At 42.1% G+C, this 25,505-nt stretch overlaps 1 protein-coding gene across 1 annotated transcript in view; it reads left to right on the top strand.

Annotated features, from left to right (window-relative positions):
• The first annotated feature begins 1,344 nt into the window (after window positions 1-1,344).
• LOC142074789 (sorting nexin-18-like) overlaps window positions 1,345-25,505 on the top strand; it is a 55,617-nt gene continuing 31,456 nt past the window's right edge. Inside the window, exon 1 of the mRNA XM_075135668.1 lies at window positions 1,345-2,914. Coding sequence (XP_074991769.1) covers window positions 1,345-2,914 — 1,570 coding nt within the window. The remainder of the gene's footprint in view (window positions 2,915-25,505) is intronic.

The following is a 25,505-nucleotide window of genomic DNA, read 5'->3' as shown; positions in this document are numbered from 1 at the left end:
AAACAGGCACAATCTCCTCCAGAGAACTTCTTTCTTAGCAGGGGCAAGAAAGCTCACCACAACACAGCAAAGGCAGCGTTTACACCCAGGAGGAAGACAGCAGGCAGAAAAAAGTTTGTAGCCAGTGCGTGCCACACAAACTTTATTTCAAATTGTTCTTCAACAGGTAGAAATCTTGAGAGAAACTTGTATCCAGGGATCCAAAGACAGCTCATCAGTAATGGGATGGGATCCATGTGATTAGACAACACAGGACCAGGTGCCACAGGAGTTATGAGAGGAAATGATCAGGGCAGGGAAAAAAGCACAGGGACGGGATTGAGGCTGTTCCACAGAAAACCAACATAAGCAGCATGACCACATTTTTCAAGACGGATAAAATACACATTATCCACAATTAAAATGCATGCTTTCCTAATTCTAACCTTACTTTTCTTGCTTCTTTGTAAGCAAGAATCAGCTGGAGGAGGACCACCAGAAACAGTGCAACCTTCCCATAGCATCTGTGTAATACACCTACTGCAGAAAAGTTCAAGAAGCGATGGCATAAATTCTTCCTTCTCATAACATGGAAACCCTGAAAAGAAAACAAAGCATCTGAGAAGACGCACAAGCTTCTTTGCCAAACCTGGAGAAGTGCTGAAGCATCTTTGAGGGGGGTCGGAAGTAATGCGTTTGAGTCGCGGAAATCTTGTAGACTTATGAAAATTTAATCAACAGATTTAAAGAGGCTGAACTTGCAAGTATTACAACCTGTAAAACTTGGTATAAAACACTCACAACACGGCAGTTTGGAAACGCTACCAGATTATAACCGTGTTATTGTTCTGGCCGCGAGGCCGGGGTGCCTTTCTCGGGTGAGGGCAGAGGCCGCAGAGGGGAGGGTGAGCAGGGACACGGCCGGAGTTTGGCGCCCACCCCGCGGCCGGTCGGACGCCAGGGGGCAGGCGGGGAAGGGGCGGGAAGGGGCGGGGAAGGGGCGAGGAGGGGCGGGGAAGGGGCGAGGAGGGGTGGGCCCATCGATAGGGGCGGCCGCTCTGCGCTCGGCTCTTCCGTCCTGTCTCTCGGCTCTGGATTAGTGAAACTGGCGACGTGGGATGGTCGCCGGCCCGGCCCCCGCGCCCTGCCTCACCCGCCGGGGTGAAGCCGGGACTCGGAGCCGGCCGCGCCGTAGCGCAGCGGAGCCGGGGGAGCCAGCCGCCGCAGCGTCCCCGCCGGCGGGACGCGGAGGCAGGTGGCAGTCGCGGTGCCGCCGCCCCGCCGGCGCGGCGCGGCGCGGCGCGGTGAGGGGCGGCGGCACCGCGGCGGCGGGGAGCCCCCGGGGGGCGGTTGGGCGGTGGGGCCATGGCGCTGCGGGCCCGGGCGCTGTACGACTTCAGGTCGGAGAACCCGGGGGAGATCTCGCTGCGGGAGCACGAGGTGCTGAGCCTCTGCAGCGAGCAGGACATCGAGGGCTGGCTGGAGGGCGTCAACAGCCGCGGCGACCGCGGCCTCTTCCCGGCTTCTTACGTGCAGGTGATCCGCGCCCCCGCCGCCGAGCCGCCGCCGCCTGCCCGCTACGCCAACCTCCCCGCCGGCGACTTCGAGCCGCTGCCGCCCCCCGCCGCCTTCAAGCCGGCGACACAGCAGGCCCCGCCGCCGGCGGCGTCCGAGCCCTTCCCGCTGCCCCCCGCTGCCGGGTACCCCTTCCCGCTGGCGCCCTACGGCGGCTCCTACCAGCCCAGCCAGGGCAGCGATGACGACTGGGACGACGACTGGGACGAAAGCTCCACAGTGGCCGATGAGCTGGGCGCCCTGGGCAGCTCCTACCCTGACTACGAGGCGGCGGGCGGCCGGGCCTCTGGCCACTACTGCCTGTCCACGCGGTCTGAACTGTCCCTGAGCTCCCGCAGTGGCCACCTGGCAGGCCACCTGGCAGGCCACCCACACCCACCCGGCAGCAGTGCCAAGAGCTCGGCCACGGTGAGCCGCAACCTCAACCGCTTCTCCACCTTCGTCAAGTCTGGCGGGGAGGCCTTCGTGCTGGGCGAGGCATCAGGCTTCGTGAAGGACGGGGACAAGCTGTGCGTGGTGCTGGGCCCCCGGGGCCCCAAGTGGCAGGAGAACCCCTACCCCTTCCAGTGCTCCATCGAGGACCCCACCAAGCAGACCAAGTTCAAGGGCATGAAGAGCTACATAGCCTACAAGCTGGTGCCCAGCCACACCGGGCAGCAGGTGCACCGCCGCTACAAGCACTTTGACTGGCTCTACGGGCGCCTGGCCGAGAAGTTTCCCGTCATCTCCGTGCCCCACTTGCCGGAGAAGCAGGCCACCGGACGCTTTGAGGAGGACTTCATCTCCAAACGTCGCAAAGGCCTGGCCTGGTGGATGGACCATATGTGCAGCCACCCTGTGCTGGCTCAGTGTGATGCCTTCCAGCACTTCCTCACCTGTCCCAGCACAGATGAGAAAGCCTGGAAACAAGGCAAACGTAAGGCTGAGAAGGACGAGATGGTGGGTGCCAACTTTTTCCTGACCATCAGTGTCCCCACTGGCCCTGGGGCCAGCCTGGACTTGCAGGAGGTGGAAAGCCAGGTGGATGGCTTCAAAGCCTTCACGAAGAAGATGGATGAGAGCGCCCTGCAGCTTAATCACACGGCCAACGAGTTTGCCCGCAAACAAGTCACTGGTTTCAAGAAGGAATACCAGAAGGTGGGGCACTCCTTTAAGTGCCTCAGTCAGGCGTTTGAGCTGGACCAGCAGGCCTTTTCGGCTGGCCTCAACCAAGCCATAGCCTTCACTGCAGAAGCCTATGACGCTATCGGGGACCTCTTTGCAGATCAGCCCCGGCAGGACCTAGATGCTGTGATGGATTTGTTAGCGCTGTATCAGGGGCATTTGGCCAACTTTCCAGACATCATCCACGTCCAGAAAGGTAACACCCTTATGTGTTTTCTGAAACGATGAACTTTTATGTATCAGTGATATGCACACAGATATAGAGACAAAGGGCTAAATTTGCTCTGCATCTGGCTTGCTGGCCTTGTGTTAAATCTTTCAGTGTTTACTCAGGTAAACTGTTGCTAAAAATACAAAAAACACATCAGTGACAGTTTTCATTCTATGCCAAAGGTCTAGACGTTGTTGGGAATTTTATTGGTCAGAGGTTACTGTGTTTGGCTGTGTATCTGAAAGAAACCACATCTGCCTATACTGCTGATACATTAAAGATTAATGGACTTGTTTATAAACCCTGGAGATCAAGTGGTATATAAACATCTATTACTCTTTGATGTATGTTAGGTATCTTAAATCTCTGATCTAGTAGATAATAAATATGAAGTAAACTGAAGATGGAGATACTCTGATTGACCACCTTGTTTGAGGTGCGCATGGTGGTGTGTGCGTTTTGCAGCGTCAGACATTCAGATGAGATGTTTAAAGCTGCTGGGGTTTGTCAGTTCAGCCATGCATTAAACTCTCTTGGTGCCTTTGTAAGGATGATGGTCTGCCACGATGTTCTTAGTTGGAGTTGTTCATCCTTTGCCCTTATTATCATAAAAAGATGTTGCTCACCTGTTACCCTTTCGGCATCTTTCTAGCTGAAATATGCTTCTGAGGTTCAGGTTGCTGTTTGTATGGTGCTTTGTGATCCATCGGAGAGAAAGAAACTCCAAAAATGAAAGAATCATCTGCTATATAACTGGTGACACTTGTTCAGATAAATAGACGTTTGTAGCACTATATATGTGTAGATGATTTCCCAGCTGTGAAGTTAATACTATTCATATATTCTTCACCATTGTGAGAAGACTATAGCCCATCATTCATTCTTTTTGCTGTTATATATGATCAGGGATGTGTGGGGATTAGAGCTGTAAAAGAGACCAAGAAAACATCACATATGCTGTACAGAAATGGGTGTGTGTAACAGTTATCCGAGAAAATTTTCAATAAAGCAGCTCATGCATTATTTTGGAGATTAATAAGTGGTGTTCTGCACCCCAAGAGGCAGAGCTTGAATTGTCACCCATGGTGAATCAGTCTTTTGTGCCCTTACATGACATTTCCAAGGTTTTTGCATCTGGAACAGTACCTTGAGTTTTACGATAAAAGAGTTGGAAGAGTTTTTTCAACAGATCAAAAAGGCAGGCTTTCAGGAGGTATGCATTATTGCTGGGAAAAACTGAGTAGGCAGAATTGGTATAAAGTGCACAATTTGTTGTTATTTTAAAAAGTAAGCTTTTCATTAAAATTACATGAATCAAAGTCAGATTTCCATTTTCCTGTCGAATCTTGAAAATTGTGAGTGGAAACTTAAACAATCAATGTTATTTTGAAGAGAAAAGGGAAGTGTGCAATCTAACCTTGAAAGAGTTGTTCTGTTAGCTGCTGTGGCATTGTGTTCTGATAACGACTTTAAAGTATTTTAAATTTGGAGAGAAGGATGACCTTGGTAATGCCTCGTGTTTGGGAGTAGAGGATTTTAAAGTGAGTTGTCAACTAATAATAGGATTATTTGTAAGCTTCTGGAAAAAAATAAAGGGAAAGATTTTTTATTAGGTGGAATAAAACAGCAGATGACATATACTATTTAAATACTATATCCTCAAGCTTTAAGACTATATAGAGTTCTTCACTGTAATATTTTTGGAGACTTTACTTTGAGGAAAGGATTGGGAATAATAAGATATGTGCTTGACTCAACCCATATCTCCTTCAACTTACGTGTCTCTGTTTCCTTTATAGTTCTGTTTAAATTTGCACTTATTGGTTAGGTTTACCATGCTGAACCAGGGAAAGCTCATCTAAATGAGCTTCCACTAGAGCAGTGCATGAGCATGATGTATGTATAGCTGATTTTGTGCCAGAACACTGTCCTGGAACTGGTTGGAGAAACGTACAGCCAGTCTGCGTGCAGGTGTTAATGCTCCAGCACCTCTGGGCTAACACTGCCTTCAACACAATATTATCCCTGGTACATACTTGCCATCAGAAAACGGCATGGGCTTGAGATATTGGTCTCTTGAGTGTCCATGTTCATCATAGGAATAGGGTTAGAGCTGGGTTACGTGTTTGTTGTTGTCGTTCCCTTTACAAAATAGGCAAACTGGAAGAAAACTGAGGAAGGTGGTTTTTACCCCCAGTATATTGCTGTTTTATTACTTTTAAGAGTTACTTGTAACAAGGTATAACTTTTCAGTTCCAAATTGTAAACTTCAGATGAAAATATGAACTGTTTGGTGTTCTTACAATATAAGAGCTTTCTTTTAAATTTACTAACTGGGATAGTTGTCAGTATTTGAGAATTATTGTCTGTATAGACCAAACAAAAATCAGTTGGTGATAATAGATCATCTGAAAAATAGAGTTGATATGTCTGTCTTTCAGTGTTTTATTTTCTAGTATACAACTTCTTTGTGCAGTAAAATGACCCCAAAGTGCCCTTACAAGTGGTACAAACAGCAGCCTGATTGACACATTGCTTACATGGCCATGACTTTAAAAAGATGAACTCTGAAGTTAGGAGTACTTCTCCATTTTTCTTCTACATAGTGCAAATGTATTGTCCACTTGGGATAAAAACCGAAGCCTTTTCTAGACTCCATTTCTATATTGCCCTAGACCTGAGAAGAACCAAAAAATAAAGGCTGCTATGCCCAAAAAATACCCATATCTGTGGGTAGAATATTAGACTGCCTTGTCCTGTTATGGGTTTTGTCGTGGTTTAACCCCAGTCGGCGACCAAGCACCACACAGCCGCTTGCTCACCCTCCCCCCCCCCACCCCGGTGGGATGGGGGAGAGAATCTGAAGAGCAAAAGTAAGAAAACTCATGGGTTGAGATAAGAACAGTTAAATAATTGGGGAAAAAATAAAATAATAATAATAAATTGTAATGAAAAGGAAAATAACAAGAGAGAGAGAGGAACAAAACGCAGGAAAAACAAGTGATGCAACCGCTCACCACCTGCCGACTGATGCCCAGCCAGTCCCCGAGCAGCGATCGCTGCCCCCTGGCCAACTCCCCTCAGTTTATATACTGAGCATGACATCATATGGTATGGAATACCCCTTTGGCCAGTTTGGGTCAGCTGTCCTGGCTATGCTCCCTCCCAGCTTCTTGTGCACCTGTGTCCTGGTTTCAGCTGGGATAGAGTTAAATTTCTTCCTAGTGCGATCCCGCTACCGACCGGCATGGGAGCTTTGACCTGCTCCATCTCCGACCTGGGCCAGTTCACCCCTCCTTAGTCAACCTGGTGTCCCCCGACTCCCCGGGACTCACCATATTGACACCAGCCTTAGCGCAGACACTGGCTCGGCATAGCGCACTGCAGCCCAGAACTCCTGGGCAACACAGAGAGACGTGGGATCCTTTATTGGCTATTTTCACCCAAAATCAAATCCCCTTGAGGTACACACCCTGGGGCACTCTGTGGTTTTACCTGCGCAACCACGGAGAGGACATGAGGCAGTGGGATGGAAAACCTACCTTGACCCTAGAGACACGGGTACGTGAGTTGCAAGGAAAAACAATCACACAAGGGGGTTCTCCCAGGAAAAATGCTGCTCCAGTTTTCAGGAAAAACCTGTCTCACGAAGGTCCAGTTTCCAGTGAACAGTTCCCCAGACAGAGTAGAAGGGCTGATCCTACTTTGGATTGTAATGAAGGAATTCTGGACTCGCGTTTGCAAGAAGTGAGAAACAGATACTATGACCAGAACTAGAGGGGCCCTGCCTCCGGCCAGGTGGAGGAAAGGGACAACCGGGTTTACTGGACTGTGTGGATTCGATGGCCTAGGACATCAGACTCAGTTGTTCTGCTTCCATGGCTGCAACCACCCCCACAGGAGTATAAGGCTCTCGTAGACACTGGTGCACAGTGTACCCTGATGCCATCAAGCTATAAAGGGGCAGAACCCATCTGTATTTCTGGAGTGACAGGGGGATCCCAACAGCTAAATATATTGGAGGCCGAAGTGAGCCTAACCAGGAATGAGTGGCAGAAGCACCCCACTGTGACTGGCCCAGAGGCTCCGTGCATCCTTGGCATAGACTACCTCAGGAGAGGGTATTTCAAGGACCCAAAAGGGTACCGGTGGGCTTTTGGTATGGCTGCCCTGGAGACGGAGGAAATGAAACAGCTGTCCACCTTGCCCGGTCCCTCAGAGGACCCTTCTGTTGTGGGGTTGCTGTGGGTTGAAGGACATCAGGTACCAATCGCTACCACATCAGTGCACCAGTGGCAATATCGCACCAACCGAGACTCCCTGATTCCCATCCATGAGCTGATTCGTCGACTGGAGAGCCAAGGAGTGATCAGCAAGACTCGCTCACCCTTTCACAGTCCCGTATGGCCAGTGTGAAAGTCCAATGGAGAGTGGAGACTAACAGTAGACTATCGTGGCCTGAACGAAGTCACGCCGCCACTGAGTGCTGCCGTGCCAGACATGCTAGAACTCCAATATGAACTGGAGTCAAAGGCAGCCAAGTAAAAAGGACTGTCGTGGTTTAACCTGGCAGGCAGCCAAATACCATGCAGCCGCTCGCTCACTCCCCCCGCCCCCGGTGGGATGGGGAGAGAATTGGAAGGGTAAGAGTGAGAAAAACTCGTGGGTTGAGATAAAGACAGTTTAATAGAACAGAAAAGGGGAAATAATAATAATAATAATAATAATAATAATAATAATGGTAGAATATACAAAATGAGTGATGCACAATGCAATTGCTCACCACCCGCGCTGACCGATAACCAAGTAGCGATTGCTACTTCCTGGAACACGCCTACCATTCATATACTGAGCATGACGTCACATGGTATGGAATACCCCCTTGGCCAGCTGGGCTAGCTGTCCTGGCTCTGCTCCCTCCCAGCTTCTTCCAGAGCATGGAAGCTGGATGTCCTTGACTAGTAGACTACTTAGCAACAACTGAAAACATCAGTGTGTTATCAACATTCTTCTCATACTAAATCCAAAACACAGCACTAGGAAGAAATTTAACTCTATCCCAGCCGAAACCAGGACAACCTGGCAGAGCATGGGAAGCTGAAAAGTCCTTGACTTAGTGTAAGCACTACAACTACTTAGCAACAATTAAAACATCAGTGTGTTATCAACATTATTCTCATACTAAATCCAAAACACAGCACTATACTAGCTACTAGGAAGAAAATTAACTCTATCCCAGCCAAAACCAGGACAGGTTTGCTCTACTGCAGGTAGTTGAACAGCTGCTTAATGTGACTTGGAAGTGTGTTTTGTGGTATGGACTGAGAAGTCTGCATGTCTGGGGTTTTTGAATCATTTCTGCAAAAAGAAGGCCAGAGAATCTCTGAGCCAGAGACAAAAATTTCCCTCCGATTGGGCTTTATGGTTTCTCCTAGAATTATGAACCAAAGCCATGTAAGCCCCACTATTGCATTGTCTGTGTATCAGCAGGAAAATGTGTTAACCGTTGTGCTTTTAATTGCTCTGGGGTCCAGGTCTTTCTGCCTCCTGTGTTGAGGACATCATACATGATCTGAAGTATGCAGAAAGGGATTGTCATTTTGGTCACTTGTGTAAAACGTGTGGTCCAATGGACTGTGGGAATATTTAAAAACTGCTTATTATCTTATTAATATTGTAAGTATTTTATGAAATGGCAATAACTTCAATAGGAGATTTTAAAAGATTCCTCTCCTTCATCTTGTGCACCCAGTGTTTAAGGAATTTTCTTTAGCTCTAGGGGTCACCCTAATTCTCAACAAGGCAAGTGGTAAGGTTTCGATCCACTTCAATTGAGCTTCCTGACATATTTTAGAAATTTATCTTTTCAATGTTTGATTCATCCTTTCCACCTGCCCACTAGATTGAGGTCTTCAAGGGGTATGGAGATCCCACTTAATCCCTAATGTCTTACTCATGTTTTTAACAACCTCTGCTACAAAATGTGGACCTCTGTCTGAGGATATTCCTAAAGGGACTCCAAACCTTGGAATTATTTCTTTCAACAAATGTTTCACAACCTCTTTTGCCTTGTTGGTTCGACACGGGAAAGCTTCCGACCATCCAGAGAAGGTATCTACCAATACCAATAGATATCGGTATTGGTTACATCGCGGTAACTCTGAAAAATCTATTTGCCAGTACTCACCGGGAGTTATGCCTCTCTTTACCTCTCCAGGAGGGGGTCGGATTTGTATTTTCGGATTGTTCCTAAGACAAATCTCACATTTATTACTCACACTTTTAGCAATCAATAACATTTTGGTTCCTATCGCATATCGTTTTACTGATTCCACCATTGCCTCTGCTCCCATATGTGTTTCAGCATGGGTTTTGACCATTAATTTCTTCATAATTTCAGGGGTTACTATACATTGTCCATGTGAAGTTATCCACCATCCTTAATCATTCTTCTTACAATGTAATAGCATAGCTAATTTATTTTCTTTCTCATTATAATTTGGGGATTCCACCTGAATTTCTTTTGATGGAATTAAAACATAAATCATAGTATTTAATGCTACACGTTTAGCAGCCTCATCTGCTTTCCGATTTCCTTGTATTACTTTTGAGTCCCCTTTTTGATGAGCCTTACAATGAATCACCGCAACTTCTTTAGGTTTCTGTACTGCTTCCAACAAATTCAAAATCTCTGTTCCATATTTTATAGGGGTACCGCTAGCAGACAAAAGTCCTCGCTCCTTCCATATAGCTCCATGAGCATGCACAACTCCAAAAGCATATTTAGAATGTCATCAAAACTTTTTCGGCACTCTGGAGTCCATTCTAACAATTCTTCAGGGCCTTTGGTTGCCTCATACAGTGGTTTTGCCATCAAACCATAATTTGGAATCCAAAGGCGACACCATCCAGCCATTCCTAGAAATCCTCTCAACTCTCTTTTGGATTGAGGGGGTGCCATCCTGCAAATGGCTTCTTTTCTGCCATTTCCCAATCTTCGCTGTCCTTGGGAAATCTCAAACCCCAAATAAATTACAGTTTGTTTTGCAATTTGTGCTTTCTTCTCTGACACCCTATACCCGGCCATTCCCAAAAAGTTTAGGAGGCTAACAGTCTTTTCTTTGCAGATCTCAATAGTATCTGCTCCCAATAGGATGTCATCAACATGCTGAAGGAGGGTGATTTGATCTTCCTTACCGGACCACTGTTCCAGTTGCTTATTCAGAGCTGCTCCAAAAATGGTTGGGCTATTTTTAAACCCTTGTGGCAGCACGGTCCAGCAGAGCTGGGTCCTCCTCCCAGTTGACGGATCTTCCCATTCAAAAGCAAAAATCTTTTGACTGTTTTCTTCCAGAGGTATACAAAAGAAAGCATCTTTCAAATCTGTAACAGAGAAATTTGATTCATTGATAGTTGTTAGCAGCGTATATGGATTAGGGACTATTGGATGAATGTCCACCACTAACTGGTTTATCGCTCTTAAATCTTGAACCAGCCTATATCCTTGGTTATGTGGCTTTTTCACTGGAAGGACAGGAGTATTATAATCAGATTGACATTCTCTTAAAAGTCCATATTTAAGAAAATTATTTATTATTGGTTCCAAACCTTTTCTGGCTTCTATACTAATAGGATATTGTTTCTTTCTTACCGGTCGAACTCCTGTTTTCAATTCAACTTTTACCGGTTCCACATTTTTCGCTCTTCCTGGTTTCTCTGTTGCCCAAACAAAAGGGTAAACTGCATCTTTAATCTCTTCTGGAATTTCTTCAGATTCATCTGTGTTTGTCTGTAATAAATAAACTTGGGCTTGCCAGGCATTAGCTTCAGGAAAATGAACTTGGATTCTTCCTTTTTTAAAGTTGATTTGTGCTCCCAATTTATTCAATAAATCCCGTCCTAAGAGAGGCATGGTGCATTCCGGTATATATAAAAATTCATGCATCAATGTTTTTCCTCCAATTTTACATTTTAAAGGTTTCAAAAAAAAGGCCTTATCTCCTTCTTTCCATGACCCCAACAATAGATACATTAAATTTACTCATTGGTCCTTTACATGTGTTTATAACAGAATATTTTGCTCCAGTATCTACTAAAAAATCGACTACTTCATCTCCCAGCTTTACTGGAACCAGGGGCTCAGCTGGGAAAATATCATTTTCTACCCCCGGTCCCCATCATTCAGAATCTCCTCCCATCATAAGTAAATCAGCTTCAGGTGGTATCTGCTGTGACTGAGTCACGACTGCTCCTTTGTTCTCTGGACGCTCACTCTTCCAGTGTCCCTGTTTCTTACATACAGCACATTGATTAAATCCTAATGGGGTATATTGTTTAAACATATCTCTACCTCCTCTACTTTTTCCTTTCAAATATCCTCTACCTCTACCTCTCAAATATCTTCTACCTCTTCCTCCAGCTGATCCTTGGGCATTTACAAAAGCAACTGCTAAAATAGCAGCTTTTTGTTTCCTGTCTTTTATTTTTTCTTTTTCCTGATTTTTCTTTTCCTCCTCTTCCCTATTATTATACACCTTATAAGCAATTTCAATTAACTGTGATATAGTCATTCCTGTAATCCCATCCACTTTCTGCAATTTCTTTCGAATATCTGGAGCAGCTTGCCCTACAAACAAAGTAGTAAATATTGCTCTATTCTCATCACTCTCAGGATCTAAGTCTGTCCATTTCCTAGCTGCCTCACATAATCGTTCATAAAAGACGGATGGGTCTTCTGTTTTTCCTTGAATTATTTGAGTCAATTTCGCCAAATTCTTTGGACGGGATATTCCATTCTTTACTCCATACAAAATTAATTGTTGGTACTGTTTAATCATCAATTTCCCATCATTACTATTGGGATTCCAATTTGGGTCTTGAGTTGGCATAAAATGAGCAGGACCTTCTCTTGCATTTATTCTCTCATTTTCCATATTTGCTTTTTCTAATACTACCCTCTTTTCTTCAGGAGTAAACAAATTATTCAAAAGAATTTGAATATCTTGCCAATCTGGATTATGATTTTCAATAATTGTTCGAAAGGATCTATACACCTTTTCAGGATTCTCTCTATAGGATCCTGCTAACTCCTTCCAATTCATTAAATCAGAAGTTGTAAATGGTACTTTCACAAATACTGGCTCCCCCCTTGGGCCCACTGCCTGGCGAAGGGGTGCTAACAATACAGACGCTTGCTGGGTTCTAGTCCTGCCAGCTATCGGACTAAAACTATTGCTTCCTCTTGCTTCGGTTTCAGAAGTTTCATTTTTATTTGGTGGTACTAACATTTGTGTATCCTCCTCTTCTTCTCCTAGTTTTAAACACCGTTTTCCTATGCTACAAGCAGAACAATAATGCACTTTTGGTTCCTTATTTTCCATCATCATCATTACATTAGAATCTGAATCTAAAAGTTTACATTTTTTTCCGAATTTCATGATCATTTCTCAAAGAAAAAAAACAAATCTACATAAGGTACCTCATCCCATTTTCCTTGTCTTCTACAAAATAACATTAACTGTAAAATAGTATTATATTGCAAGGTTCCCAATTCTGGCCATTTTTCCTCATCTTCTAATTTATACATTGGCCTCCATCTAGTACAATATTCAATTAATTTATCCTTTCTCAAAGGATCACCCCCAAATTTTCCCCAATGTTTAATGATGCATCCTAAGGGGGAACAAGGTGTTACTTTTGATGGTTGAGCTCCCATACCTTTACCTAAAAAGAACGTTCTTTACCACAACTTCATATACTCCAGTCGTCACTGTCAAACGCATATGAATATACCTCTTTACCTGTGGCCACAATTCCTTACCAAATGCATGCACAGTTTTATACCCCAGAACAATATCTCATTTACCTTAGCGTTGCACCGTTGAGTCGCTCACCTGCTCTGGTTGGGGAGAATACTCACGGAGTCCCCGATCAAAAACTCGGTGCGCGCTGGAGTCCAGAGAGCAGGGTCTCCCCACCGAGAGCCGGCAAGTCGATCCGGGCAAGGCTTCACAGCAGTCCCATCTGGGTCGCCAAAAACTGTTGTCCGAAAAGCGGATTCGTGCCCGGCGTGCAAGTAACCAATTCCACACGCTCAGGAGAGATATTGTTTTATTCAGGCCTGGGTGCTCGGTGGACTTGCCACAAATCAAGCACACCTGGTCTAGTCACCTTTCTGTTTATATCCATGCTTCTCATATGTATTTTAAATTTCTCTTTTACATATTCGTTACATTTCCGAGAACTAATTATAATATTACATCATCTTAAACACATGCGCACTAAAGCCTTTAGGGTCTCCTTGGGGGTCTCGGGTGGTCTCTGGTGGTCATCAGGGTAGTGAACTCTTCATGAACTTATTTCCTCTTTACCTTATAGGGTCGCAATTTGTCCCTGAGCCATGCTTGGACCACGTTTGTTTATAGTTTCCATAGCTAAAATTAATTATCACTACCTCTAAAACACACAGTTTATAATTAATTACTACTCCACACAATTACAAACACACACCTGTTAGTTACCTAACTTCTAAGCAACAAATCTTCATTGTTTAAAATTACAGAAGCGAGCAATATAGAATCCACAACAAACTAAACTATCTATCACCATAGTGTTCTTAAATTAAAACATATACATCTTGATCTCCTCCAATCAAACACCCACTCACTAGCTTCATCATTCTGGTTTCTTATTAACTGGTCTTTTAACCCAGTTCTGGGTGAGGGCTATACACAGGATGATAACACTTTGAAGATTAATGTTGATTAAGATTAACATTAACAGAAGGACGAGTTGAAGTTCCTGCTCCAGAAGAGACAGAGGAAGGAGTTGAACTCCCACATGCCAGTTGAGGACCAACTTCTGGTTTAGTAGGCTTGAAAACTAAGCTGCGCTTTTGTCATTTCTTTTGCAGAACTGGTGTATCTTTCAAGAAATACTAGTTTCAGTTGCTTTAATTTTGAGAAGAAAAGCAGCCTCCCATCTTCATTTGTAATGGATGCCTTCTTTTCTGTGTTTTTAAGGTCTACTTGTGGAAATTCCCTAGGCATTCTTGGCAAAATAATTCCTAAATATTAATTGCTAGAGCTTCACTCAACTGATGAGATCTTCTGATTTACATAATCTTCAACATAAATGCTCACTGCAGGCCCATGCAAGTTCAGGTTCAGAAAATTTATGCACATGTGAGAATTTGAGATAGTGTATGCTAGTACTGTAGCTCATGCTGGTCTGGCTATCTTGTCTTGATATTTGCTTAGTGAGAGTAGAGAAGTTATGGGGTTTGGTGTTTCTTTCATTCAAGTTTTGTTTGAGGAATTACTATAATTGGCCTCTTGTGATTCCTGAAAGTGGAAGAAATACTGCCTAACTTGCTGTTTCATCTCTGCTTTCCAGATTTCTCCTTTCTCTTAACATTATGATGTTAACGCTCAATAAACTTTTGGTTATGATTTTTGCAAAACAGATTTGAGAAAGTGGCCTAAATGTTTTCTATGATGTAGGCAGCAATTCCATTTCCTCTGCATGCCAAGATTTAAAAGAATTATTTAAAAAAAAATCTGAATGACCCTTTTGCTTCTTGATCACCATTTCTGAAAAGTAAAATAAGGCAAATGGTCTTATTTATCTGAAGCAAACTTAATTCTAGAAATGTCTAAAGAATGTTTAAAGAATGTGCTGGGAGTGTTTTTAGAATATCTTACAAAATTATAGGCAAAAAAAAACATTCCAGCTGGGAATGCATCAAAATTTCAAGCATCGAAAAACCCCAAACGGCACTGAAACCCGGAGCTCTCTATAACATTTTCAGCGAATTTTTTTTTGGGGGGGGGGAGGAGTATGTGTGTTCATAAATAAATCAGACTGGTCAAAATTCACACCTAAAATTTTATATCACAATTTAAAAGCAGTGCTCTTCTTGCTTGCTTGCTTTCTAGCCTCTTAAATTTGTTGTGCAGACATGTTTTTTCTGTCCCTATTTTTCCTTTATCCACCTTCCCCCCCCCCCATCCCTCAGATACATACACTTTGCATGGGGTTCAACTCAGGTAACTTTACTGTCTAAGAGCTAGGCATGTAATCCTAGCCAGATGACCCTCACAACAGTAAAAAGAGATGGGTACCTACATTTCATCTGTTTAAGGACTTTAATGAAAAAGGATGGATTGCTCTAGGACAACTGTTGTATTTCTTGCCCTCTCAGCTTCCCCATTGCTGTTACAGCAATGATGTAGTGTTGTCTGCTTGCTGCTGAATCACCCAATATTACCTCCTAGTATTTGAAGGTAACCTGAAGGAAACTGAGACTTTTAGATGGCGAAAATATGAAAGAATCTAGAAACTGTATAAAATTATAGCTTCCTTGGTGTGTGTAAATCACACAGAGGACAACAATGAGCAAGATTAAAATTGAGCAATGGCCTTACTTGATGAAGATTAAACAGGGAAAAAAAATTTGACTTCTATGTCCTGTCTACCTAAAAGATGCATGGGTCTTCTTAAATATGTTTGGTTTTTCTCTTTTCCTCTCCCTCCCCCATCTCTTCTTACCTTACCTTTCTAAAGGAGCAAGATTCATGCAGTCATGATGTGTTTCTCTTTTCTGTTACCTTTTGGAACCCGTTAGCCTGATATCATACAAATTTGATGATGGAGAGATGTTTCATAGCTGATAAAATCCCAGTGATTTTTTTCGAAAACAGCTGGTAGCAGAGGAAGAGTATAACTGTTCCTCCCATGGGAAAGACTGCATGCATTACTGCACACCAGAAAGTCTATCCAGTCCCAACAGGCTGGAGAAGTTTTGATCAGAGCTCACACCCATAGATTTGACCAAAGGCAGTACATTGTTAGCTCTTGTGCTCTTACGGGTACTTGCTCACTGCAGGCATTAAGGCCCTGTCTACTGGGAAAACCTTGTGGATATCTAGAGAGTAGCAGGACAGTGTAGATATTGAAGAAGTAAAAATTATTTTGTAGAAAGAGGAAGTAATTTTATTTCAAAGACTATGTAATACCTTTTCAGCTTGAAGCTTGTGAAGAATCTAGATGGTGAGATGGTTCTCTCTTGCAGCTGAGAGAACTCCAGGTCTTGCTAAAAGGACTTCCATCCAAACAGGGAAGACAAGAATTGGTAGACTGAAAACAGAAAGTAGCTCCCAGAGCTCTTCCAAGTCTTTGTAAGCACATTATCAAAAAAAAACAAGCTGGCCGATTTTTCTATTTTGCAAGTCACCTTTGAAACAAGGACATGTTTCAGCCTTTCCAGCATCTTTCCATGACTTCATTGTTAGACTTTGTTTGAACAGTTAAAATGCCAAGTTAATGTGTGCAGACTGTATAAACTCATCCAGCTGGTACCTTACTTATTTTAAATTGCCTGGTTCAAGTAGCACAGAATTTGAAATTCTAATTAAAAAAAATGAAATCACATTTGGCTTAGCCCCCAAAACATTAGTTTTATCAGCAGACTAGAGCAAACAAATGGCAAATGCTTTCTACACAATCTTGTTTATATCTTTCATGAAGGCCATGAGAATTTAAATTAAAAATAAAAAAAAAAACTAGTGAAAAGTGCGTTTTGGAGTGGATGTCTCATGAAATCGGTAACAGAATAGATACATTTAAACAATCTGTTCAGGTCTTGTCAGTGATTGTTCTTGTAGCAGAGCAGGGAGAAGAGATGGTTTCAGCCTTTGTTTTAGGTAGGTACACATCACAAGTGGACAACTTCCGTAATCATGATGAACTGAACTACCCTCTTTATGCCTACATGCAATTCTTTCATAACAATGTGAAAAGCAGATTCATGCTATGATTCATGCTACACTGCATTTTTGTCCCGTAGTAAAAAGCAACTTGCTATTCTATTTTTTTCAGACTTGCCATTTTGAATCATTATATGCATGAATAGCTATGCCAGCTAACTGGCAGTATACTGAAGAAAGATCCATTTTCTCAAATATCATGATAATGACACTACATTTTCAAGTTGCTTGCAGTTTTATATAAGTCCAAACTCAAAGGGGTAGATCCCTTCCTACTAAAAAGGCAAACAATTCTCTTCTGTCTCTATAATACTATAATATTCTCTATATATTATAATATGTACTATATTAATTTAATAAAATTTTTGTATTTACAATTTTAAATTAATTAACATATAACGATATATAATATATAGCATTTCTTATATATAATATGAATATAGCATTATATTATTATAATGTTTGCATGTTCTGCTTTTGAATTATATTATATATTTTAATTGGTTACATTAATGATGGTTTACCTTGCATATTTTTTACTGCAACAAGGAGTCTACTTCTTTTTGTCCTTACAGAGATACTGCAGCATTCAGATTTCGAAGAGAGAGCATTTAAAGGACACTAGGGAAAAAGTGGAGCAATATCTGCATTTCATTTGGATCTTGACTCTTTTCATATGAATTTATGTAAAGTGTCTATGCATGTTGTATTTGCTCATCTTAGGACAGTAGTGGAGCTAAGCAGCTGCTGATGGACAAGCAAACACCATAAACTGTGCTTGCTCTTTGCTTCCCTTCAGCCTTACAGAGAACAACATCCAAAAGCAGGTCTTTCATAGTGACCCAATAAAGTAGGGATGTATGAGTAGGTGGAACCTGCATTTATACTTGCTTCTCCACCCACATCCCATGAATCTCAAGAAAATTTTGAACAAGTTACCATAATGATGCTTACAGTCATTTTGGCCACGACTTATATTCGTCTTCTACAGATCCGGAGGAGACATTTCTGTTCATATGCCAGTTTTACTGAAGATTAATTTATATCACACATGCACGGCATCATTTCTGATTTAGGTTGTTGTCTTGAAGTCAGCATTATGAACAGGGCATTTACAAAAGCTGTTAAGAGTCTATAGCATCATTCTGACAGAAAAGTGCCTGTTCTTAACATCCTAAATGGGAGAAATTAGTGTTCAGAGCCTATGATGATTACACAGTAATAGACCAACTTAAACTCTGGAAAAAGAGAGATTTATCTTAAAAGCCTGTTTGGTGCCACTTTTAGATGTAAGCTAGTAAGAAGTACTTAAAATCACTGAAAGGTTTCATCTTGGTACTTCTGCAAATTGCGATTGCTTAAATTTTCAAGTGTCCACCCTGAAAAGCATGACCGGCTTTTCAAGGGGCAAACGTACTGCATTTCTAGCAACCAGCCTAGTTTAAGTTTCACTCCTTTCTGTACCCCCAGTCTGCAGCATCAGCTGAAGCCGTATCAAAGAAAAACTCCTTAAACGGTACATATGAGTGCTGAAAAGCACAGACTGTCTTAGAATTGGGCAAAACCAGCATTACCTAGTGTTTGCCTCTCAGGCTGTGGTGCAAAACACTATGTTTGTGATAATGGATAGCAATATACACAATGTAGCTGGATTTTAAAATCAAATTATTCCTGACAGGCCCCCTTTCAGACATCATTGTAGGTACCTGTAAGTCAGAACTACTCATGAACACAGTTTAAACGTGCTGTAGTGCCTGAAATAAGGTCGTTTGTTTGCTGAAAACACTGTCTGCGTACAATACATCTAAAGATACGTTAGTTTTAAAGTCGCTGCATTCAAGATTCAAATGGAAAACTTCCATCCGATTTCGCACCAATTTTTACATCCGGTTACCTAGCAGTATGGGCTTTTTTTGTTTTGTTAATGGGGTTATGCGTGGCGGTAGGTGCAATAGACAGGTAATTCTGTAGCATTTATTTCATTTATTTTGCCATCTTGCTCTCACCTCCTGTTATCAACTGTTTCAAGGGCAAACTATGGCTTGTTGCTTACATAGCAGTGTGGTGTAACGTGGCCCAGTGAAACATTCGTACTGGAGGTGCTGCACACCAAAACTTGTAGATTCCTCTGGGGGACTCTAGAGCTGAAATGCACATTGCCAATGTGATAATTTAAATATTTTTCAGCAGCATGAACATTTTGGAGACTCTGAACATGCACAGGTATGATTACAGTCCTTGTAGATCTGGATAAATAAATTGGCCATGTATGCTCTTCCTATGTGTGTGTACACCAACTTGCAGATGTATGCACAATGAGTCTAATCAGGTCTTAAATATGGCATTATTTAAAAAAAAATAGTTAGACATGTATCGTGTTCATTAACACTGGTAGCTCTTTAAAATTGAGTGACATTTGACACTGTGCATTCTAACATCATCATTAATTGGTTATATATTATTTAAATCAATGTAGATGTTAAAACCACCAGATGAGATTAAAATTAATCAAGTTTCTGAAATCTCTAGCAAAGACTGTTTTATTTTGTGTGATCTCTGAATTGTGTAGATTAGAAGGTGATTTCATTTTGAACTGAAGAATGCATCTCTGGGTGATATCTTTCAATGAGCTTTGCAACTGGGTAACTGGAAGAACAAATAATTCTGTCTAACATTAATAATCCTGCAGTCAGTCAATGTTAACCTAGATGTTAGCAGTGTACTGTAATTTATGAGCCTAGATTTATAGGATAGTAGTATTTTATTCTGGGGTTTTTTTTGAGCAATGGGCAACGAAATAATAAAAAATAAACCTCACTGTTTGCAGACGCGGAAGTCTCGGACACAACACAGCGACCAATGTGATCAAGTTAATGCCACTTTATTGCCCAAATAGCTCGGTTTATATACATTCTTCTACCCAGATACACACGCATCTAGTCCCCCTATTGGTCTACAGTCAGCAAGCACACGAATCTTAATATACACAGATTGGTCAAAAGCAGGTGTCCACGCGAACGCTTCCCCCGCCTGCATTCCGTTACCTAATCTGCTGATAGTTACATTTCTCAGCCTGCTTCCCTATTCTGCTATCGCTTCAGAGACTCTAAAACCACAATTGCCCTTTAGCAACCCTTTGCCTTATACTGTTGTTAACAAATCCTCAGTGCTTGGAGTGTTCATAGGATGTCCGTTATTTAATAAAAATCCTTCCACAAATCCCCCTTTTTGTTTTTGAACAATCCAAGCACTAGAAAACATTTTTTCCATAGACTTCCCTAAAGATTGTTTAATACATGATATTATACATGGTACCGTTATGATCAATATATCAACTATTAACAAAATAAACAATACTTGTTTTATTAAATCTCTTTCCCATCCATTTAGACCCCACGAATCAAATATCCCTTCCAACCAAGAATGATTTTTAGTTAATTTATACATGTTTTTCTGTAACTCCTGTAATTGACGATGAATAGAATTAGAATGATCGGATAAATTCATACAACACATTCCTTCAAAGTCCTTACACCCATGCCCTTGTGCTAAAAGTAAAAAATCAATAGCTGCTCTATTTTGCAATGCTGCATGTCTAATACTATCTACGTCTGTTAAAAGTGCAGAAATAATATTAGATGTAAGATTAAATTGCTTAATGCTCCAGCAAGCAAACTTCTCCAAATCCCACAAGGCTTTCGCCGCTGCAGCTCTGGGGGCTAGAAGCGCTCTGTGATACCAAGTTTTTTCCTTTCTTTTTTTTTTTATCTTTTTTTTTCTTTTTTTCTCTTTTCTTTTTTTCTCTTTTTTTCTCTTTTTTCTCTTTTTTTTCTTTCTTTTTTTTTCTCCTCTTCTCTCTCTCTCTCTCTCTCTCTCTCTCTCTCTCAATGTTCCCTCCCATCTTGTGTACCTAGCTCAGTCAGTAAGCATGGGAGCTGTCCTTGGACTAGGAGGGCACTTAGCAACAACTGAAAACATCAGTGTGTTATCAACATTCTCCTCATACTAAATCCAAAACACAGCACTAGGAAGAAATTTAACCCTATCCCAGCCGAAACCAGGACAGTATCCACCCCTTATTCTATACCATTTACGTCGTGCTTAGGTCTCACATTTTTTTTTTTTTTTTAATACATTTCAATTAACCACCACTATCTTTCTTTTTATATATACACACATAGCACTCTGGACTCTGAATCCAGCGATCCGAGTTTTTTCTTTTTTGTTTGTTTGGGTTTTTTTTGTTTGTTTTTTGGTTTTTTTGGGGTTTTTTTTGGGTTTTTTTTGTTTGTTTTTGTTTTTTTGGGGGTGTTTTTTGTTTGTTTTTTTTTTTTAGATTAAGGGTCGTACCGCTGCTCCTACAGCAGCAGCCATAACTGTAGCTTGTTCTTGAGCAAGCATGCGCTCCGCAGCATCTAGCAGCTGAGCAGTACTACTTCCTCTTGGTAGCATGGTTAAAGCCTTCTTTGTTTTTTCATTAGCGTTGTCAAAAGCTAACAAATCAAAAAATTTCACTTTCATGTTATCATCTAAGTCAGGATGTGACGATAGAGCGGCATGCAAACGATCAATAAATTTAGAATACGATTCCGTGGTACCCTGCCGCACAGCAGTAAAAGCAGGTGAGGTTTTTCCTTTTTTTTTTTTTTTTTAAAAAAGCAACATTTGGATTACTTGTTTAACATCGTAAGGCGTAAGCAAATAGCCCGAAAAAATATGCTCTAATACCGCTTTCGCGTATGATGACTGCAACCCATATTGAGACACAGCTGTTTTAGCTTCTTTTAAGATCTTCCAATCTAACGGCCCCCAATCACGCCCTCCCTGTTGGTTAGTAAATACCGGATATGCGTTAGGGAAAAATACTCCTTCTACTGCAGCATCCCTAATCACCCCTTTCCACCGAGAACCAACCCCGCAATCCCCCCCTTCCATTTCCCCCTGTTGTCCCAGCGGCGGGGCCGAGGGGAAAAACGGAGGTGGTGAAAGACTTCTTTCCTCTAGGCGCGCTTCCAGAGCTTCCAACTTCTTACACAACTCCTCAATCTGACGCTCCGGTGGGCTCACAGGATCACTCTTCTCCGGTCTGGAGGGCGACGATGATGGCAGCGGGGGGTAGCGCTCCGTCTCTACGGTTGGATCCCCCTCATCGCTTCCCTCGTCTATGTCCAGCTGTGGTGGAGGCGGGGGTGGTGGCGGAAAGTCGCAGGGAGAACCCTCGGCCACCTTCTGGGGTTCCTCAGGATTTTTTAAGTTAAGTCCCTGAGTCAATTGCGGCCTCTGGGTCAAAGGTGGATTAATCGGTCGCGTCCCAAAAGTAAAGCTCATCGGGGACGGCCCCTCTGGATTAAGTGCCGCAAAAGCGGAGGCTGAAACAGCACGCTCGGCCCGCATAGTCTTTAAAGTTTCTGTTATCAACCTCCACAACGTGGAGAATTTTTGTGCCTCTTTGGAGCCTTTACTTACTTCATCCCACAATACCGCACCTATGCGATCCCAGGTATTGGAAGCATAGAGCGCCGCAGTTGTGGGGATCAAACTCCTTTCCCGGGCCCACAGTAATAGGGCCTTCAAAACAGGCACATCATACTTCAGTCCTCTCGTGGAGAGCATATGCTGGAGGAGCTTCACCGCTGCCTCTTCATCTTTGGACAAAGCGGACCCCATCTCCTCCCCGGCCGCTCGCCTGATCAGGGCGAGATTCCCTTTATTTCAGCGCTAGCGTCTTTTCCGAGTGCCGGGGCAGCACTCACCTTTCGGCCGGCTTCCGCACCCTCTCCTTGTCGGCTCGTCCCGTTGGTCCGGTATAAGGCCCAACACCGATCTGAGGGTCCCTGTTCGGGCGCCACTTGCAGACGCGGAAGTCTCGGACACAACACAGCGACCAATGTGATCAAGTTAATGCCACTTTATTGCCCAAATAGCTCGGTTTATATACATTCTTCTACCCAGATACACACGCATCTAGTCCCCCTATTGGTCTACAGTCAGCAAGCACACGAATCTTAATATACACAGATTGGTCAAAAGCAGGTGTCCACGCGAACGCTTCCCCCGCCTGCATTCCGTTACCTAATCTACTGATAGTTACATTTCTCAGCCTGCTTCCCTATTCTGCTATCGCTTCAGAGACTCTAAAACCACAATTGCTCTTTAGCAACCCTTTGCCTTATACTGTTGTTAACAAATCCTCAGTGCTTGGAGTGTTCATAGGATGTCCGTTATTTAATAAAAATCCTTCCACAACTGTTTTTAACCGTTGTTAGGCTGCAGATTCTAAAAGCATTATAGTAATTTTCACATATCTATACACCCCCCATAATACTAAAGTAATTAAAATTTGATATATTTTATTTTTATATTTCTAACTTTCATTATGGAAAATAGAACTTTGTTAAAATAGTTTTTCACCATCAAGATGTCACCGAAATCAGGAATAAACTTCTTAACCCCAATGTAGCATTAAGAAGCAGGCATTCTCTTTATTACAGCACTGGATGCATGGGGGATCGTTCCTCCTAACGTGTATGCCGCGTGTTGCATCAATTACAGCTTATATCGTCCTACATCATGCATATACATTGGATCTCCCGGAAGAATTATACATATTCATTCTATTCTTCTTTTCCATATATGGTCTTGTCTTTGCTTATCTCTCTGTAAAGTTCTCAAGTTCCTTATCTTGGTTTCAATTGGTGTCTGCTGGTTTATCTACACTCCACCAGGATGGACCATTCACAGTTGCAAATTATGTCCTTGGGTGTATTCTTACTCCTCCAGGATGGACCATTCACAGTTGCAAATTATGTTCTTGGGTGTATTCTTGTTTCAGGCCCCTTATAACAAAGCAGCATATAATCTTTGAATTAGAAAGCCTGGTTTTGAAAATGCTATTGTGTTGGCACTTTCAGAAAAAAAACAAGTGACTTCATCATTTTGCCTTTGATATTGAAGATCACTTGCTTTTTTCTGTTTAAAATTGTAAAACCAGATTTTAAAGTAGGGAGTCGTTCCTACATTAGTTACTGTAATGCTACTGTTGTCCGAAAAGCGGATTCGTGCCCGGCGTGCAAGTAACCAATTCCACACGCTCAGGAGAGATATTGTTTTATTCAGGCCTGGGTGCTCGGTGGACTTGCCACAAATCAAGCACACACGGTCTAATCACCTTTCTGTTTATATCCATGCTTCTCATACATATTTTAAGTTTCCTTGTTACATATTCATTACATTTCCGAGAACTAATTATAATATTACATCATTCTTAAACACATGCGCACTAAAGCCTTTAGGGTCTTCTTGGGGGTCTCGGGTGGTCTCTGGTGGTCGGCAGGGCAGTGAACTCTTCATGAACTTATTTCCTCTTTACCTTATAGGGTCGCAATTTGTCCCTGAGCCATGCTTGGACCACGTCTGTTTATAGTTTCCATAGCTAAAATTAATTATCACTACTTCTAAAACACACACCTGTTAGTTACCTAACTTCTAAGCAACAAGTCTTCATTGTTTAAAATTACAGAAGCGAGCAATATAGAATCCACAACAAACTAAACTATCTATCACCATAGTGTTCTTAAATTAAAACATATACATCTTGATCTCCTCCAATCAAACACCCACTCACTAGCTTCATCATTCTGGTTTCTTATTAACTGGTCTTTTAACCCAGTTCTGGGTGAGGGCTATACACAGGATGATAACACTTTAAAGATTAATGTTGATTAAGATTAACATTAACAATTCCCCCCTTTGAGACTTATGATGTTAAGCATCATGAGTCTCACAATACTTATTTTCTACAAAAAGATACAAATTGAATTATACAACATATAATCATAACTAAAATAACGATCAGTACCACAAACAAAAATAATTGTATAAGCCAATTTAAATTTGGAAGCCATGAGAACAACCAAGAAAAATCTAAATCCTTCCCGTTCTTTAAACCCATATGCCAAATCTTTTAATTGTTGGATTTTCTTCTCTACTAACTGTAAATTATCACTCAAATTAAAACAACACATTCCTTTAAATTCTTCACAACCATGATTGTGTCTTAAAAGTAAATAGTCAATTGCAGCCCTGTTTTCAAGTGTGGCTTCTCTTATTTGTGTCATTTCCATACCAATAGTCGAAAGTGCTTGGGAGGTATAATTTATATCTTTTTTTACCAAACAAGAACTATACATCTCTCCCACAGAATTTTCGGCTGCAATACAAAAGGAAGACATGTTGGTTACTTCTCGGGCTAAAAGTTCCCAGATATTTCGATTTCTATAACAAAAATTGAGAATCAATCTGACTGATCGTTATTATTAACAACAACACATTCCACATCTTCCCTCTCTCTCTAATTCTGTTCAATAATCAAATTGTTACACTAATTTAGCAGCATCTCCAGTATCTCATTGAACACGCTGCAAAGTTAACTTCAATGGTTCCTTAAATACAGATGTCCACAGTCCAGGTGGAATTTTCTTAATCCTCGTATAATGAATCCAAGAATCTATTCCTTCCAGTTTCACAGCAGTGTTTGTTGTTAACAGCACCTGGAAAGGTCCTTTCCACTTTTCTCCAAGAGGGTCATCCTTCCACATTCGCAAATAAACTTGATCCCCTAGATTAAATGAGTGTACTGGAAATTCAAGAGGTAAAGGTGTCTTCAAAGGGACATACTTATGCAAAGAATTCAACACTTTACTCAAAGATAAAAGATATTTAGTTAATACTTTTTCTCCTATTACATGCATTTGTTTAGATCTTCCTGTTAGATTAAGGATCATAAGGTTTACCATACAAAATTTCAAATA

The sequence above is a fragment of the Calonectris borealis genome, chromosome W, assembly GCF_964195595.1.
Source record: "Calonectris borealis chromosome W, bCalBor7.hap1.2, whole genome shotgun sequence".
Lineage (NCBI taxonomy): Eukaryota > Metazoa > Chordata > Aves > Procellariiformes > Procellariidae > Calonectris > Calonectris borealis.
Note: the sequence above shows the minus strand (reverse complement) of the source record. Positions and strands in the feature narration are given on the sequence as shown.